Source organism: Caretta caretta, chromosome 4 (genome assembly GCF_965140235.1).
Source record: "Caretta caretta isolate rCarCar2 chromosome 4, rCarCar1.hap1, whole genome shotgun sequence".
NCBI lineage: Eukaryota > Metazoa > Chordata > Testudines > Cheloniidae > Caretta > Caretta caretta.
The window spans coordinates 127,877,634-127,896,633 of record NC_134209.1 but is presented as its reverse complement, the minus strand read 5'-3'; the positions used below and the strand labels follow the sequence as shown (position 1 = coordinate 127,896,633).

Genomic DNA, 19,000 nt, shown 5'->3' with positions numbered 1-19,000 from the left:
GGAAGGCGGAGGCCAAGGCTGGCAGGATCAGGTAGGACCAAGAGTATATACCCAAACCCACTCAATCCGCCCGAAGCCAAAACCTTCTACTGCAAAGATCCCATCCAGCAACGCGTACCTTGTTTTGCAGAAGAGGCCCGATCACATAGAAACACAGCAGGAGCGCGGCGCCGACGCCCAAGGCGACCCCCAGCAGCACAGCGGGAGCCAGCAAGCCGGGAACCAGCTGCAAGGATTCCACCCAGAACTGCAGCCCGACCTCCCCTCGGCAGGGCCCTGGCAGCGCCTCGCCAGCCGCAGAGGCCATGAGCGAGCCGGCACAGAGAGCTCGGGGGGGCACCAACTCCGCTTGGGACGGGGGAGGGGCCCCGGGCTAGGACCCAGAGCAGCGCAGCGAGCTCGGCTGCTGGGCAGCTCCCGTTTGGCGAGCCCAGGGCATCCCGGCTCCCAGCCCTCTCCCTGCGGGCCGAGGTTCGCGGCTGGGGACCAGGGCCTCCAGCAGGGCCTGGGGGAAGGGGAATCTGCGCTCGGGACCGGCCCGCCAACCCCTCCCCGGGCCGGGAGGGGAGCGATCGCGGCTGAAGTCGATTGCGCCAGATCTGTGGCTCGGCGCCTCGGCAGCTCGGCCTGGTTTGGAGCCGGACCCCCTGGAAAGAAACTTTCTCCGGGCCAGTAACTCGGCCGCGGCAGCCGCGCTCCACTGGGGGGCTCCTGCGCCCGGGGCCTTGCGGCGGCGGCTGCTTCCTCCCCCCCCCCCCGCGCCCCTCCAGCGCCTGTCTCATGCGAGCAGCGGCTCCAGGGGGGCTCCGCTCCCCGCCGCTGGCTCTGCTGGCAGCCGGCTGGTTTGTGCGAGTGCTGCTGCTGCTCCCAGCCCGGGCCTCCCCGGCTGCAGACCCCCCTCGCCTCGGGCAGCATCCTCCCCATTGCAAAGACGTCGCTGGGAGGCAGCGTTTGCCCGCCAGCCGCCCGGTGCACGGAGATCCCCCTCCTCTCGGGGCCGGGCGCGAGGTCTCGGTGGTCCTTGCCGCTGGCTCGCGGTTTCCTTCCCCCGAGGAGTCAGCCCGCGGCCGGGCTCCCCGCCTCCCGAGCGGCGGATGGTGCCGCCAGAAGGCAGCCCAGGTAAGAGGACGCTTCGCCGAGGCGTGTGAGCTCCTGCCTAGGAAGCCCTGGGGAGATGCAAAGGGCTGCGGGTGATCTGATACCGCTTTGCCCTCCCAGCGCACCCTAGTCCCGCGGCCGTAGCGAATCTAACCTCGCCCTACCTAGGGCAGAGGCGTTGAGCCCCATTTTATCAAATGAGGAAGCTGAATTGTAGAGACGTGAAAGGTCCAAATGCTCAAAGGCATCCACTAACCTGGGGTGCCCAACGTTAGCCTACTTCAGATCTGATTTTCAGAGATACTGAGAACTTGCTTGGCATTTCTAAAATTTAGGCCCTTGGTATTGGGGCACCATTTCAGATTTGGGGGCAGGGGTAGTGCTTAATTTGTCATGAAAGAGGTGCCAAGGCCCAAGCAATTTGGTACTGGGACTCAAGCAATTTTTTAATTTTCATAACTGATGCAGCAAGCCCAGAGGTACTGGGGCAATGAACTGCCAAGCCTAGAGGTGCTGGTGCCCTGGCAATCCCTGGCACAAATTAAGGGGGTGGGGCAACTTTAATCATGATTCCAGGGACTACATAGGCACTTGAAAACTCTAGGCTTTTTTTTTTTTTTTAAACACATAACATAGAAATTAGCAGACAGGAGCAGTGTATCTAAATTTTGTGCAAAGAACGAAAAAAATATATACAGACAGCCATTAAAGCCATATGTTAAATTTATATGTAAATTTAGAACAATCCAAAGATAATACTGCAAGATAATCCCAAGCCTTGAGGTATCCGCTTTGAAGCCTTAACACAGATATCAGCAACATAGCTTGTACACTATCTTTAGTAGACAGAAATAAAAGTCAATAAAATCTGCTTATGCCTGCAACTGTTGTTTTGTAAATGTCTTGTGTTCCAAATTGCGAAGAGGAGAATGAGACAGGTAATTTGTTCCAGGAATGTTTAAAGGTAAATTATTGAAAACAAACACACACTCCAGATAGGAGCTAAAACAACGGATAATGCCATGGTCTCATCTTGGCAAAATCCAGGTGTTCTGAAGCTTCACATTGACAGGCTAAAATTACCAAGTCTCTTACATGCCCATCTCCCATTGTGGATCTTAAGTAGTCCTTAACTCTCTTGAGCACAGATTAGTACCTCTCTTTTGATGCTGTAGAAATTGGAAGGCTCAACACAATAATCTACAGTAGACAGCAAAGACTGGTAACCCCTTGGTAAGTCATTGAGAACGTTCCGGAATTCAGAAATTGAACTCAGATTGTTGGTGCAATGTGCTTCTTGGCAACTTTGATTCTGCATCCAGATCGCCATAAAATTGGTGCCTGTCATCCATAGTGATCTGCAGTTATTTTCGGTTTCTCATAATCAAGAAAATTTTCATTCTTTGGGTCACAAGCAATTACTGCAGAAAGCAAACTGGAGTTGGAGGTGAATCGTCTATCAAGCTCAGAAAGAATTCTGTCCAGAATAGGATAGTAGAAATCAGATTTTATAGGTTCTTGAGTGCTCTTGGGAACATCATGTGTCGATGACTGACCCCGTGTACTATAAACAAAAACCAAGGCCAGCTTGGAGGATATTTTGTTAGGTCTTCTTGCCGTTTTTGTATTGCTGTGCTCAGCAGTTGCAATTGTCAGACCTGGAATATCAATTTCAAGTTCTTTGGCAATGATTTCAGCTTCATCACACATCTCCTTCCATTTACTTTCAGATGTTATCATTTATTGAAGAGCAGCAACATTGTTTGCTACTAATTCCATGGTACTCGATAGATTCAAGTTTTCATTTTGCAGTTCTTCTGAAGCCCTGTGCAAAATCTTGAATAGTCTTTCCAAAACCAAGAGCCTCAACAGAAAGGAATAGCTCTTTATCTTTGCCATCAAGCCCTTTGCAATACTAACTGATGGTCCATCAGCTCTCTGAACTGAAGTGGCTTCCAGTATTTCCACTACAGTGCCAATTATGCATGCATTTTCCAGATGGAGTCACAGCGAGTTTCATATAATCTACCTAGTTCAGGTACCTTCTGGCCTAGGTCCTGCTGTGTCTTAACAAACGGTTCCCAATACTTGTAATTACTGCTAAAGAAGATGTACAGTGCCTGAGCAAATGTAAAGAGTCTCTGACACTGGGTGATGCTGAAACATGTCATTGCAGACACAAGATTAAGCCTGTAAGGACAGCATTTCCCATAAAAGGCATGTGTAATCCTTTCCTGAATTTGAGCTTGTACGTCTTTTAAATGTCCACTCAGCACAGAAGCTCCATCGTAGCACTGGGCAAAAATGTAATTAATATCCAGCCTCAAATGCTGTAGTTTTTCAATAATCGTTTTTGAGACAGATTCAGCATTTAGATTTTCCACGTGGAAGCAGCCTCCCGGAGCTCTTTCCTGAATGGTTCCTTTTTCCACAGAAGCATAAAAGGAGACACAGCTGTTCTTTTTTTGGTGCGTCTTTAGCTTCATCAACAAGGACAGAAAAATACTTGGTGTGTCGTCTTTTACCACTGGCACTTAGGTTGAGTCTACACAGGAAAAGCTGTGCACAGGTTAGCTGTGAGGTAGCTTGAATCCAGCTAGCCCAGGTAGTGATAGCAGTGAAGGCAGTACAGCCAGGCTTCAGGCCGGGTAGTGCAAGTCTGGCATGGACTTTTGGTGCATGCTTGGCTGACTTGTCCATTCTGAAGCCTGTGCTATGCTCTCTTCACTTCTGTTGTTACCCATGCTAGCTGGATTCAAGTTGAACAGACAAGCCCATGCACAGCTTTTGCTGTGTAGACAGGTCTTTAAATCTGATGATAATAGAGGCTGGTGGCACCTTGTCTGCACCAGGACTCCCAGCTACATGGTGGTAGCTCCGGTGGGGAACTTCTTCTACAGTCCCTTCCTATGGACATAGCCAGCTCTAGCACTGGGTGAATTTCCTAGTGCAGACAAGGCCATTGTCAGACTTAGTATCTGTGCATCAGTTTATTCTTCTGGAAAGTAGGATCGTATTACCTACATCAAGAGTCACCTCAACCCATCCTCTGTGAGGCTGTCAGATTTTAATTTGTGTGCACTCTTCCATTTGCTCTGGTAATGGGGGAGGGGTAAATAGTCTGAGAGCTGAACTTCTGTTCTGTATGCAGTGATGCGAGTAAGTTTTATTTAAGTCTTCATGTTTCCTATTTTGATTTATTCTTACAATTTAGATCCTCAATACATTAGCCTCCACTCCAAATCTAACCACTCAGCCCTGACCAAACTGTCATTTGCCGAGGGGGAATCAATGATTACATATGAGGAAATCACATACCACAAGGGTGCTGCAAGTAGGGGTGCTGGGGGTGCAGCAGCACCCTTTGACTTGAAGTGGTTTCCATCATATACAGGGTTTACAGTTTTATTCAATGGCTTTTAGCACCCCCACTATACTAATTAATCCAATGCCACTGCATACCAGTAAATCATTTTCTAAGTCACTAAAACACAGATCTCTATTTTAACTTCAGTTCACTGACTTTCATAATCTCATTTTTGCAGTTAATATTTTTATTGTACACTGAAACTGTGGATTACATTTGTAACCACACAGATCACTTTAAGTCACATTTGACAACTGGCGTTATACAAAAGACATTTTACAGAAGTATAGACATCTTTGCCAGGAACTAGGTATTTACTGTAAATCTCAAATGAGACCACAGAACAATGGCGTACTGGTTAGAATGTATTTAAAAATGAACCTTTGTTTTTAATTAATTTTAGTTCATCTTAGTTTATCTCCTTTTAACTCATGTTTACAGATTAATATAATACTTTGTAATTTTACGTTTACTTCATGTTTAAATATTTTATTTACTATTTAATATTTAAATATTGCTTTCCCATAGCTGCTTGTCCTCTCACTCCAGGTTAAATGTGATCAATTAACAAGGAAGATTTTTAAATTCCCTGCCCTTGCTTAACCCTGAAAGGCAAATTGAGTTCTTTTTGTTTCTTTCATCTTCATCAATAGTGCATTGAATAATTCTGTTGATGTATGAGGCCGGACAGAATACAGCTTGCTTTTCGTGACTGATATTGGTTTCTGCACCACTGAAAGTAAAAACATGTTTGTATCCATAAAATAAACAGATTTGATGTGAAACAGAGAAAGTATGTATTGAATTGTGGTGATGTTTTTTTACAGAGCTGCTTTTCTGACCACAACTGGACTTTAAAGAAAATCCCACGTTTATTTTGGGCAGGCTGGACATACAAGATATATCAATGAACAATCTTCTTATCCATCATCTAAGTCATTAGCTAGGAGAGTGTGCGGTCTTGAGGATAGAGTAGCAGAATGGGGATCAAGGTTGAGATACATTTCTGGCTCTAATACTAACGTGTTCGGACGTCTTGTGTCAAGTCACTTAAGGGACACTGGTTAGGTTTAAAATGTTGATGTTTCTGCCCCACAGATCTCAAATCTAATCTTTATAATTCCATATGGCAGGCAGGCAAGTATTATTCTGGTACAAATTTCCTTAATGTAGACAGGGCTTAAGACTGTCAAAAGAGTTTCTGACAAAGCCAGTCTATAACATACACATCTTGGAGGTTTTTATACTTACGTGGAAGCTACTATCAGTGCTAGGGCCAAGGCATAAGAACCCCAGGTCCAGTGTACTATTCACTATTCACTGCCACTTCTGATAATCTTATGAGTTTTGAGTACAGAAATCAGAATTTGTACTTTAGTGTAAAGCACATCTCCAGTTTGAGACAGATTAAACTGTATTAGAAATGTATTTTGTAAAGAAGGTCCTGGGTTTATAGTCATTCTTCTTTTGTGTTAACTGTAGGTTGTTACAGATAAACTGCGGATTCAAAAAAAGAGAGACTGCTTCGGTATGACAGGTATGTATTCATTTTAACTGCCCTTCCAATTGTTCTAAACCTCGAAGTGCTGGAGAATCCTGGGAGCCCAGATGCTTTTAAAAAGTTTGTTCTATAATAACATTTGCCATATCATAAAACACGATACACCTCTGTTTCTTAGTCGCTATAGCTATGTCTGCACTTCATGGTAATCCAGGGCCTGTAAGATCCAGGCTTGTGGACTTAGTCATTCCAAGCCCATGCTGAAGCATCCACGCTGCATTTTAAACCAGGGCTTACGGTTCCTGGACCTAGGTCTCACAACTGTGCTTATGTGTCCACACTGCACTAGGCAGACCTGACTTGGGTCTGTGGTTTGAGCTGCATTCACACTGCAAACTGACAGGGTTTGGGCCTGAGTCACAACAGGACTTGGGGTCTGACCCACCCAACCAGCAGGGTCTAGAATCCAGGTCCTGAGTGCTTGCTGATCTGAGTCAGACTGATTTGTGTATGGATAGAAGGGGGGCTTGAGCTCAAAGCTGAGTCAGAGATTGGTCTTAGGATATGTATATACTGCAGTAAAAGGCCTGTGGCTGGCCCTAGTCAGCTGACTCAGGCATGTGGGGCTCAGCCTGTGGGGCTATAAAACTGCAGTATTGGTGTTCGGGCTCAGGCTGGTGCTTGGGCTCTGAGACCCCACAAGGGGGAATATCTCAGAGTCTGGGCTGGAGTCTGAGTCCAAACACCAGGCTGGAGTCTGAGTCCAACACTGACATTTTATAGCCCCACAGCCTGAGCCCGGTGAGCCCAAGTCAGCTGACCTGGGCACTGTGACTCGTTGCCTTGGGTTTTGTATTGCAGTGTAGACATAACTGGAATTTCACAGATTTCCTCCAGACATATAGTGTCTGAAAAATATTTTAATGGAAGCTTCATTTGCTTCAGACAATTTCCGCTGTAATAAAATCAGCTTACAGTTTCAATCTCTGTGCTCTCCTGAAGTCTGACAGAGGCTGTGTGCCCCAGTCAGGGGCCAAGCTGTGGTCAGGAGATCAGTAGTGGTTCTGGGGTCGAGCTGGGTGAGGATATCAGTGAGTCAGGGTCAGCCACTGGGTTACAGACAACAGGCAAATAGTAGAGTCAAGGACAAACCAAGGTCAGAAGCAGATTCCAGGGTCCACAGCCAGGCAAGGTCTGGAGAGGAAGCTGGCTGGCAGTCTGTGTCATTGCTCACACTGCTCCACACAGTGGCTTCCTGATTTATATATCAGCATAATACAATCAGTGGGCTGTGAAGGGGCTGCCACTCAAGCCCTGCTGGGCGATTCTTTCTGTAGTGCCTGTCCTCATAGGGTCCTCCAGTGGAAACTCTGTCTTTGCCTCTTCTAGGTGATTCCTGAGTTTCTCCTGAACGAGATGGAGCTGTTGGATTCACTTGGTGGCTGGTGGTAGCACCAGGGAGGCTGGCGGTAGTGCTGGGTAAAAACAGGGCTGGAACCCATAATTAGCAAAGAAGAGGCCCCAACCTGTGGAGTGTAACACTGACAGACACTGGTTGGCAGTGGGCGGGATTGAACCTGGGACTTCTGAAGTTTAGTGCATGAGTCTCTATTGCATGAGCTAAAAACCACATGCTCTTAGCTAAGGCTGTATCAGACTCATTAATCTCTAGATCGTCTAAGTGCTGCTAGAGGGGGATAGAGCGCCACATCAAGCAGGCATGGCTTACATATTTCTCCTAGCTGAGGAAGCGCGTCCCAAGCTTCAGCAACTTCCCAGTTGATATCCCGGATGAGCCCTCGCTTGTAACGCTGATAGAGCCCAGTCATTGGGATCAAATCTAGGACCTTGGAAGCTTAGAGTATGAGCCGCTACTACATGAGCTAAAAGCCACATGGCTCTTAGCTAAGGCTGTAGCAGACTCAATCTCTAGATGATCTAGGTGCCGCTAGAGAGGGACAGAGTGCCACATCAGGCAGGCATGGCTTACAGTTATCTTAGTGACAACTTACAAAATGCCTCAAGTACTGTTCCAATACTTGGTTCACCCTTTCAGTTCATCCATCTGTTTGTGGTGGTAGATGGTGGAGGTGGAGATGCGGACATTGAGTAATCTGAACGCTTTGTGCCGGAAGCGGGAGGTAAACGTGGGCCTTGTCTGAAACTGTGTGGTCTGGAAGTCCATGGAGATGGACCGGGAGTTGGGTTGTGGTCTCGACACAGGTGGTTGCAGGAGATAAGCCATTTTAGTCAGATGGTCTATGGATGTTAAGAATATTGTGTGATCATCAGACGCTGGGAGTTCCACAAGTCTCGGCTGATGGTGGACAAAGGCCTAGCTGGGGTCTCCAGGTGTACTAAGGTGCTGAGAGGTCTGGTCCAGGACATCTTGGTACATTCACAGCACTCATAGGAGTCTGTGTAAGGTTGGGTTTTGGCCAGCATGCAGGGCCACCATAAAAAAGGGAAACCATGCAGGAGGTATAGGGCAGCCAAAGTGACCCACCAATGGATCACCGTGGCACAGCCGTAGCATCTCCTGTCAAGGCACCCCAGGGGAACATTTATGAGTTCATCAAAATATGTCATCCCATCCCGCATGGAACTGTGAATCTTAGCTCCTAATAGCATAGACTGTATTATTTGGGCAAGTGAATCTTCTTTTGAGGCAGATCGGCTAAGGGAGAGCCCATCTTGCTGAATTGTGGAGGAACAGGGTCTCAGAAGTGGGTCCTCCTTTTCCCAGTAGTGTTCCCCTTTTCGTGATAGTCAGTTTTCACGATTATCAGATAGATAGTGTCAGTTTTCCCATTTCAATTTCCTGGGTGGCAGGTAGTTGTAAACTTGAATCAAAAGAAGAACAGGTCTCACCTTAGTTGCCTCTGGTTCAAAGCTCAGGTCTTGTGGAGGTAATGGAGGTTCTTATGGGCAGTAAATACCTGTACTGCATGCTGAGCTCCCTCAAGGTGGTGATGCTATTCTTCTAATGCAGTTTTGATTGGGAGCAGCTTCTTGCCCATATTTCATAGTTCATCTCTGCAGGGATGATTTTTTTGAGAGTAGAATGCACAGGTATGAAGAACTGACTGGGGTCTGAGTCACTGAGAGAGTCCCACCCTGAGGGCCACGTTGGATGCATCTGTTTCCACTATAAATGAGTGAGTTGGGTCAGGGTGTGCCAGAATCGGGGCAGTGGTGAAGGCAGTCCTGAGCTGGTTGAAAGCAAGCTGGGCTTCAGGCAGTCAAGTGAATCAAATGGCTTTATGAAGGAGGCAAGTCAGGGGGGGCTGTTTGTTCACAGTTCTTGGCGATGAATCGCCTATTCAAATTTGCAAAGCCTAGGAAGCACTGAAGTTCTCAGTGGGTCTGGGGTGCTGTCCAGTTATGGATGACTTCCACCTTCTGCATATCTATCTGAATGCCCCATGTAACTTAAATATTCAGTGGTGGTCTGGTTGAAGGTGCACTTCTCTAGTTTGGCGTAGAAACTAAGCTTTCATAGTCTCTCCAGGACAGACTGACATTATGGCAGTACTGCTCAGGGCTTCTCAGAAAACACCAATATATCATCAAGGTAGATGACTATGTAGTGATCCAGGATGTCCCTGAACATTGTTTATGAAATGTTGAAATGTTGTGAGGGCATTGGTTAAGCCAAACAGCATTACTAAATATTCAGAGTGCCCATATCAGGTCTGAAAAGTTGTCTTCCATTCACCCCCCAGGCCTTATCCATGCTAATTGTGTGCCCCTGAAAGATCAAGTTTAGTGAAAAGGTCCTGGCAGTCCGGGAATTCCGGGATGAGGTGCAGGGGGTACCGATTTGAATAGTCACCTGAGTCAATGCATGATGATCTATGCAGAGGCATAGTGGCCCATCCTTTTTTCACACAAAGAGGGCTAGTGCCCCTCCTATGGAAGTGGATCTGTGAATGAAGCCCATTGTGAGATTGTCCTGCTATACACGTGTCATGCATCCAGCTCTGGTTTAGACATAGTGTCTATCCATCCACAGGGCACCTTGTCCTGGGTTATAGGTCTATTGGACAGGTGTAGTCCCTGTGTGTGGATAATGAATCTGCATTTTTGTTTTCAAACACATCCAGGTAGTCTCAGTACTTGTCGAGGAGGCTGAGCTTCTGGTCTGGGGCTGCTCTCTTCTGGTTACCCCCCACAGTCCAGGGTCTTGCTTCTTAGGGTCTTATCCAATCCTGGGACCCTGGATGCGACCACTTGGGGTTGGTCGATTTGTTGGAGGCAAGCTATCTGGCAATATTCGGAAGAGACGCTAATGCTCCTCCGCCACCAGGAGATCCATGGGGAATGTAGCTCCAACCAAGGAATGCCAAGAATTATTGGAAAGAATGGAGAGCAGATCACATCAAAACATACTATTTCCTGATGCCCTTCCATTTCGGCCTCGAAGGGGACTGTCTCTTAGGTCACCAGTCCTAATGATAGGGATAACCCATCAATTGTGTCCACCAGATCCGGTGTGGGTTTTGGCAGGAGAGGGATCTGGAGGGTTTGGGCTGTCTTGACATGTATAAAGTCAGCAGCAGCCCTGGAGTCTGTCATCGCTAGTTGCAGGGGAGTCTCCTGTGCTCGCTCCAAGACCCGCAACTGCAGTGGCAATTGGAAATGCGGAGAGAGCCCATGGTTCCTGAGTTGGGTTCTACAGAGCGTGGAAGTCTGGTGATGCCCGGGTTGTACCCCCACTACTGGGCCTGGGCTGGTCTATTTCCCTGAGCTCTTTCAAGCTAGACAGGAGGAAAGGGTGTGTCCTGGCTCCCCACAGTGAAAACAGGTTCAGCTACTGTGAACATTCCTTCTCCTCCAGGGTCAGGCATGACCAGGGTGACCCAGGTTGACTTGCACGGATTCAGGACTTGGTTCTATAGGTTTGGTGTAGAGGGGGAGCATAGCAGTAGTAACATAAGTTTTTGCTGAAAAGCATCCTATTTTTTTCTGTTTTGTCCTACCTCCTACCCTCTGGTTTATTCTCACTGTGTCTTTGACTTTGAAACAAGAAAAGCTAATGGCAACACTGGAAATTGAAGTGCAGTAAATTACTACCTTTGTCTGTTCATTGGTGTGTGTAATTGAAGGGACTTTAAATTCGTTCTTGTGAGGGCTGCTTTTGAGGACACAGAATAGCTCCAAGGGGGGAAAAACAAATATAGTAAACAAATGCATTTTTGAAAAACAAAAATAAGACCAGGTAACTGAAAGGTTTGTTGATGTTAGGACTCATTAGGAAAAACAGATTCCAAATTTCTTTACAGATTCAAAATATTCAGCTTTGGGGGAAGGGCTAACCGTTAGAATTACTGTATTTTTTATTAAAAATGCACATTTTTTTTTACTGGTAACTGAGCATCAGCACTGAGCTTGGCACTTTACACCTAAGACCTGGCCCATGCCCTGAGGATCTTACAATCTGCTGTAATTCTGACACTGACAACACCAGTATGGTTTGTATGAGTTCGGATGTGGTGCAGAAGTTTATGAATGTCAAAGAGTGGACTTCCAGGGTTCTGCACCCACTGCTTGCCAGACTATAGCTGAACCTCTTAAATTCCAGATTACTGCGTTTGTTTTTGTGACTAATAGCTGCCTCCATTTCAGCTTTCTCTTAAAAAGAATGTGTGACCCATTTTACTTCATGTGTGTCATTCATGGATTTGTGCTGTAAATGGCCCAACTTGATTATCATACACATTGTAAGGAGAGTGATCACTTTAGATAAGCTATTACCAGCAGGAGACTGGGGTGGGAGGAGGTATTGTTTCATGGCCTCTGTGTATATAATGTCTTCTGCAGTTTCCACAGTATGCATCCGATGAAGTGAGCTGTAGCTCACGAAAGCTTATGCTCAAATAAATTGGTTAGTCTCTAAGGTGCCACAAGTACTCCTTTTCTTTATTCGTCCCCTTATAATGGCTGGTCCTTAGAGGATAAAGTCTACTACACATGACAGCTACAGAAGTCAATCCTCTTAACACTGGAGTTCCAAGATTCGGTCCCTAATGATGACCAGTAATTGAGGTTATTGCAAATGCAAGATCCACCTCTTTGCACATAGCCATTTGTAGTCTCTTCCATTTTGGTAATCTAACAGATTCCTCTCTTACGTATCTATCCCCTGGACTCATAGGAAAGGGAGCAGAGAATATAGTCTGTACTTGGACAGCAAAGATTTTTCTTAATAATTCATGTATCTGACACCTAGGTAATACGATATTGTGCATAATATGAATATATGGGATTTAGTGAATCCAACTGTAATCTCGATGGCAAAATATTCAGTCACCTTTCACCTGTTGCAATGACTTTATTGTTTTAGTTTTCTAATATTTTTATTTTGCAGTTCAATATAAAGTGCTTCCTGAGCACAATAGGGTTCCAACCTTTGCAACTGATAACAAGTTTTGACTTCTGCATATGAAGTCAACGGTTGCTTCATAGGTATAGAAGTCCATCTGTGTACTGTCATTTCAGGGTTGGAGTCTATATTGGCATCTCATTTATTATGGTAATCATAATTGTTTAGTTAAATCCTGCTCACCAGGGCTTTGATTTAAGTCACCAATTCACTTCTAAGGGCTTAGTCCTGAAAGGTGCGAGGAGGTGTGAGGTGCAAACAGAACCTTACAAAAAGTAGTAAATACTACATGGGATTGGGCCATAATTCAACATAACTAATCCCAACAAAATACAACAGAAAAATATCCTTTATAATATGCAGAAAATATGCTGTTTGTTTCACATTTCTTTGGTTGAAATTTTTTACACACATTTATTTTTTTGTTGAAAAAACCGCATTATTGAAATGAAACTTTTAATAAAAAGTTGTGGACATTATGAAAACCTACTGCTCACAAAATTTTCCAGAATATTTTTACTGCACTATTTTAATTGAAATTCATATGGAAATTTTTTTCAAAATTATCAAAAGTTTTACTAAAACAATGGGTTTTCAGTAAGCAAACATGTTTTTTGTTTAAATGAAAGATTTCAAACATGAGTTTGATTTAAAAAAAAATCAGTAAAAAATAGTGAGAACATTTCACAAAAGATGAGACACATCCATTGCGAACCCCGCAAAAACAAACAATTTAGAAATTTTTAATTTAAATTGTCTTCTAATTTATTGATCAGCTCCAGTTTGATTAAACTAAGTTTTAGCATGAGCATCCATTCGTAGTAATACTGGACCTTATCCCTATCTGGAAGATGTTTAGATAGTACAGTGATGAGTGTGATATAAGAACTTGTGTTGAATAGACTAATGCTATTAAATTATTTTGGTTTATATTTTCAGAGGTATTCATCATGGGCAAATCTTTTTTCAGCATGTTCTAAGATAATATTGGCATTACTGTTTTACAGAATTGGGGCCCTTGATTTGGTTGCGTTACAATTTAACGAAAACTCATTTGAGAACAAAGCACCAATTAGAAACATTTTAATACAGTCTGAATGTTTAATGGTTTACTAGCAGACAGTCTTTGAAGCACAAGTCTTTTTATATTTAGGTAGCTCATGTTTATAAAGCTCTTCAATTATTCATGCTTTTCTGAAATCTTACTGTGGGCTGAAATTATTAATAGTTGGTTTAAGCCTGAAACCTGTTAATTGAGATATAATTTGCTTTAAATCTGAATGACAAAATTCTGCTTTTGGAGATACAGTACACATACAAAACCTTTTCTCTGGGCTCCCAGTGAGAGTTGTGTGCACATATCTGAGGGCAGAATTTTGTCTGAAGTTTATTATGAATAGTTTTATTATTTCAGAACGTGACTCTAGTTTCAATGTTGTACACACTTCCCACTGAGAACAGAACCTACTAATTAAGGTTGTTTCCTTTGGTGTGAGAGGGAGTAAGGTCCAGCAGTTATGGCAATAACTAGACCGGAAATAAGGAAACCTAGTTCTGTTCTTGTGTTTGCTACTGACCTGCTGCCTGATCTTGGGCAAGTCACTTCACCTCTCTGTTCCTTGGTTTTCTTCTTGCCCTGTGCCTGCCTTGTCATGTTCCTTCAGGGAGGGATTGTCTCATACTGCATTTGCCTAGCAAAATAGGGCCCTGTCAAGGTTCCTTCCCCACTCTGAACTCTAGGGTACAGGTGTGGGGACCTGCATGAAAACCTCCTAAGCTTACTTTTACCAGCTTAGGTTAAAACTTCCCCAAGGTACAAACTATTTTACCTTTTGTCCTTGTACTTTATCGCTGCCACCACCAAACGCCTAACAGGTATATAACTGGGAAAGAGCCCGCTTGGAAACGTCTTTTCCCCCAAAATCCTCCTAAACCCTACACCCCCTTTCCTGGGGAAGGTTTGATAAAAAATCCTCACCAATTTGCATAGGTGAACACAGACCCAAACCCTTGGATCTTAAGAACAATGAAAAAGCAATCAGGTTCTTAAAAGAAGAATTTTAATAGAAGAAAAAGTAAAAAGAATCACCTCTGTAAAATCAGGATGGTAAATGCCTTACAGAGTAATCCGATACAAAACATAGAGAATCCCTCTAGGCAAAACCTTAAATTATAAAACAGGAATCTGCATCCCATTCAGCACAGCTTATTTTCTCAGCCATTTAAAGAAAACAGAATCAAACGCATCTCTAGCTAGATTACTTACTAAGTTCTAAGACTCCATTCCTGTTCTGTCCCCGGCAAAAGCATCACACAGACAGAGAGCCTTTGTTTCTCCTCCACTCCAGCTTTTGAAAGTATCTTGTCTCCTCATTGGTCATTTTGGTCAGGTGCCAGCGAGGTTATCCTAGCTTCTTAACCCCTTACAGGTGAAAGGGTTTTTCCTCTGCCCAGGAGGGATTTTAAAGGTGTTTACCCTTCCCTTTATATTTATGACAGGCCCCAATCACAGAAATGAAGGGCTAGAAGTGACCTCATGAGGTCATCTAGTCCATCCCCCTGTGCTGAGGCAGGGCCAAGTAAACGTTGACCATCCCTAACAGGTATTTATCTAACCTCTTCTTAAAATGGTTGGATTCTCTTTGCTACTGCTAGGCACAGTTGCAAGTTTTTGCCACATGGGATCTAGAGTTCGTGAGACAGATGCTTTAGTTCTAACATAGAGTATTACTTTCACTTTCAGCTGTAGAATTACTGGGACCAGAATTAAAGGGAACAAATGAAGACTATGATCTGCTTTTGACTTCTGCAGCACCAGATATTTACGGGATCCATTCACTGTTTGCCTTGATCCCCTCATGGACAAAGAAGATTTTGTTCAAACGAGAGTCTACCATTAACCAGCAGCTGGTCAGTAAGAGGTGGCTGATGTTTAATATCTGAAAGGGTTGTAGAGAAGTAAGATCAGCAGTAGTCTATCACTGGGAATTTACTACCTAATTAGTATATAGTTTCTAATTGTGTCTCATATAATTATGTTCACCTTCGGTACCTTCAGCAGTAACATCTTGTAAATGCATGAATTTCTTATAACTGAGGTGACAGGTACAGTCAGGTGTATGTCATATAAATTCTAACTCTCTCTAAGTAATAAAATGAATTTGTACCATTTGATAAATTTGTTTCTTTGTGCATTTTGTCATGGAAGTCTGGTCACAGAATAATAAACATATGTCACTTAGGTTAATAAGTATGTGTGGGAGTAGATAGTTTAAACTAATTTGTATAAACAGATAAAAGAAGATTCATTGATGGTTGGCAGAGCTCTTAAATGCCAAGGTTGTGAACCGGTTTAACTTTTTTCTCTTTCTCCATTACATTACACAACTTGTGTTGTAGTTTTGTATTGAGATTGGTCCATATACAAGATTTTTGTTTTTTCCCTCCCCAGCTGGAAGATGTGCCAAGAATTTCAGTGTCTTCTGGGTATGGGATAACTCTTCAGAAATGTGCAGTGGTAAGTTCTGAGATACTGCTTTGTCTTATTTGAGGAAGTAGTAAGATCCAAATCTTCTGTGAATATTTTTTGTCCAGTTATATAAATAAGAACCCTAATATAACCCAAAGCCAGTACACACAAACAAATACTTTTACATTGTATAATAAAGGGAGTAAGTTGTTATACAGTAAATGTAATCTAATACTTCAACATTATCTGTGAGTAATGAGCTTTGAAACAATAGTCAGCAGCATTTACTAGCTTTGTACAGAGTGCAGAACATGACTGAGCTGTCTAGTCTTTATATTATTGATGAGTTGATATTGCCAGTGGTATCTTAAATATAGTAACTTATGCCATGTGTTCATGCTCCCTAAAGGCTACGGTATCAGAATTAGCAGGGTGAGAACCACTATTAGAAATATCATTAGTTCTGGAGACTCTAGGAGCCCATGAGGAATGATAGCAGTAACCACAGCAGCATCTGCAAATGATCAATCTCCCCTTTATTAAAAACCTTACTATACATATAATCAATGCCGCAGCTATAGATACATAAGTGAAGATGGCAAAATATCATAAAATATCCAACATCAATGTTTTCATACAGGTTGAACCTCTCTAGTCCAGCACTCTCAGGTCCAGCAACATCTGTGTTTCGTCATGATTTTATTTTATGTTTTTTATGCTTTATCTATTTATTTCCTTGTGCCATACAATAAAATTGTGCAACAACACTAACACTTTGTTATGAAGAGAGCCAGTAAGCCTTGGCTAGGCAGTGTTGCAAGCATTGTTCCGTTTATTCGCCTCAACGAGATAAAAATAAAAAGAGACCCACTCGCTACAATATTGACCTCCTGTGGGATGGCAAATTCTCTGGTTTGGCACCGGTCAGGTCCCGAGGGTGCTGGACTAGAGAGGTTCAACCTGTTCTTGCATCCCCAAGGGTATCATCACAATAGTTACCTGTAGAGCAGTAGTTCTCAACCAGGGGGCCAGGGCCCCCTGGGGGTTGTGAACAGGTTTCAAGGGGTCCGCCAAAATAAACCAGAGAGCAGGGCCAGTGTTAAACTCACTGGGGCGCAGGGCAGAAGGACCAGTTCCGAGCCCCACTGCCCAGGGCTGAAGCAGAAGTCTGAGCAAATTAGCTTTTCAGACCCCTCCCTGCCCCACAGTGCCATGGGGCCCTGGGCAGTTGCTCTCCTTGCTACCCCGTACTGTCGACCTGGCTTTTAATCTACTGAGAAATAGTTGTTGTGGCCTAGGAGGACCATGGAATTTTTATAGCATGTTGGGGGGGCCTCAGAAAGAAAAAGGTTGAGAACCCCTTCTGTAGAGGGTCTTCTGATGGATTCTTCCTCCCTATTCATGCTGAGGAACCCTTTTTATTCTGTGATGAAGTGAGCTGTAGCTCACGAAAGCTTATGCTCAAATAAACTGGTTAGTCTCTAAGGTGCCACAAGTACTCCTTTTCTTTTTACTCATGCCAATAGCCCTTATGCATATGCATTCAGGCTCCAACCCCTTTTCCCTTATCTGGACTTCCACCCCATAAAATTTGGGGTCCCTCACTTTTCATAGGCTATCCTCTTAGTTCCCCTTATTTTAATTAGCATTTATATCCATAAATTCCCATGGTAACCTGCCGTCACTGCAGATTTTCCCATGATGTTACAATCAAGCATCTTGCAGAATTGATGGGTACGTAGCGGCATGTTTTCCAGACTTCACCTCTTAGCATATATTTTACAGTAACCTTGTAACTTCACTGATACCTCCTTGGTTACCTGCTCATGCCTATCCTTTAAGGCCTAATGTGTCTAAGATTAAAATCTTACAGGCCTCAGCCTGCTGGCCTTGCATTACAGCCCGACTTTGCTTATAAACCTAATGCGCACTCATAAATGCTTGTCAATCTTATACCTCTACAATACTATCCTACTTATTGCTATACCTATGCCTACAATTTAAATCTGTTCACCACATTTAATTATATATAAATTAACCACAACAATAGATAACACCATTAGATGTTTATATAAGGTGATAAGTCACAGCAGATACTAGTAGGAAATCTAGTGTAAACATAGAGTGAAAGAGACATCTGGCAATATTTGGGGCTTTACAATCTCATTTTCCAATTTTAAAAAAAATATTTTTTCTCTCCTTCTGCTGTTTGAAAAACTCACAGAAATGGAGAGAAACTGACAGGGATAACAGTGAAAATGACTATACACAAAGACTGCTGTCAGATGCACAAAGGGCCAGATTTTCAAAGATATTTAGGTACCTAAAGATGCAGATAGGCCCCTAGTGGGATTTCAAGAGTGCACCAGCAGTTTAGATGCCTAACTCCCATTGAGGCACTTAACCTGCTTAGGTGGGTTTGAAAAATGGCTGTTTTTCCAGTTTGTTTATTTTGGGCCAGATTTTTAAAAATTTAGCCCAAAATAAACTAACTGGAAAAATAGCCATCTTTTCTTTCAGTTTTACTTGTAACATGAGTAGGTTTACAAAAATGTGTTTAACTGCTTGGGGCAATATTTTCAAAAACATTCAGCTCTGGCCCATCTCTACTGATGTCAATGAGACCAGAATCAGACCATTGCTGAGCACTTGGGTGAGTCCCAACCTTGATTTTTAAGAAGATGTTTTTAAAACAAAAGCACTTTTCTTAATGTGCAAACACCTGATTCAAATTCTGATTTCAGTGACTTTGGCTCAGGGCCGAAGTGAATAAGATGACCAAATAATGTGAACCTGTATAAATATGAATACGTAACAGTGAACTGTATATAGTAGGCAAGAGGCTGGGTATTGAGGGATTTATAAAGACCTTCTTTCAAGAGCAAGATAAGGGCTCTCCTCTGTAGATGTTGACTGAAGCAAGAGCATCCCATTGAGGCCAAATGGGGTCTCCCAGCAAAGCAAGGAAGCACCCAGGAGCAATTGATGACTAGGTACAAAGGGAGAAAACACAGCCTTCAGTTTCTGTTCCTGATTTTTTATCTACCTAGCTCTGTAATGTCATGTATAACCATTAAGACTCCTTTAAACCCTGGGCTAGTTGTTGTAGAATTAACCAAGTATTTTATACAACTCTAAAAAGTAGCTACCCACCTAAAGTAGGTTTCGTTTGACTACTGT

General features: G+C 43.6%; 2 protein-coding genes across 14 annotated transcripts in view; one reads left to right on the top strand and one right to left on the bottom strand.

Annotated features, from left to right (window-relative positions):
• Positions 1-307, bottom strand: part of EVC (EvC ciliary complex subunit 1) — an 80,676-nt gene extending 80,369 nt beyond the window's left edge. For all 5 annotated transcript variants that reach the window (XM_048848899.2, XM_048848901.2, XM_048848903.2 and 2 more), the window contains exon 1: positions 119-307. In XM_048848899.2, coding sequence (XP_048704856.2) covers positions 119-307 — 189 coding nt within the window. The remainder of the gene's footprint in view (positions 1-118) is intronic.
• A 431-nt stretch (positions 308-738) lies between these two features.
• The window catches only part of EVC2 (EvC ciliary complex subunit 2), a 166,545-nt gene continuing 148,283 nt past the window's right edge, over positions 739-19,000 (top strand). For 8 of the 9 annotated variants that reach the window (XM_048848895.2, XM_048848896.2, XM_048848894.2 and 5 more), the window contains exons 1-4: positions 739-1,119; positions 5,948-6,002; positions 15,095-15,261; positions 15,803-15,868. In XM_048848895.2, the coding sequence (XP_048704852.1) occupies positions 781-1,119; positions 5,948-6,002; positions 15,095-15,261; positions 15,803-15,868 (627 nt within the window). In that variant the 5' untranslated portion in view covers positions 739-780. Of the gene's footprint in view, positions 1,120-5,947; positions 6,003-15,094; positions 15,262-15,802; positions 15,869-19,000 lie in introns of those variants that run through there. The other variant, XM_048848898.2, reaches the window with a different exon arrangement.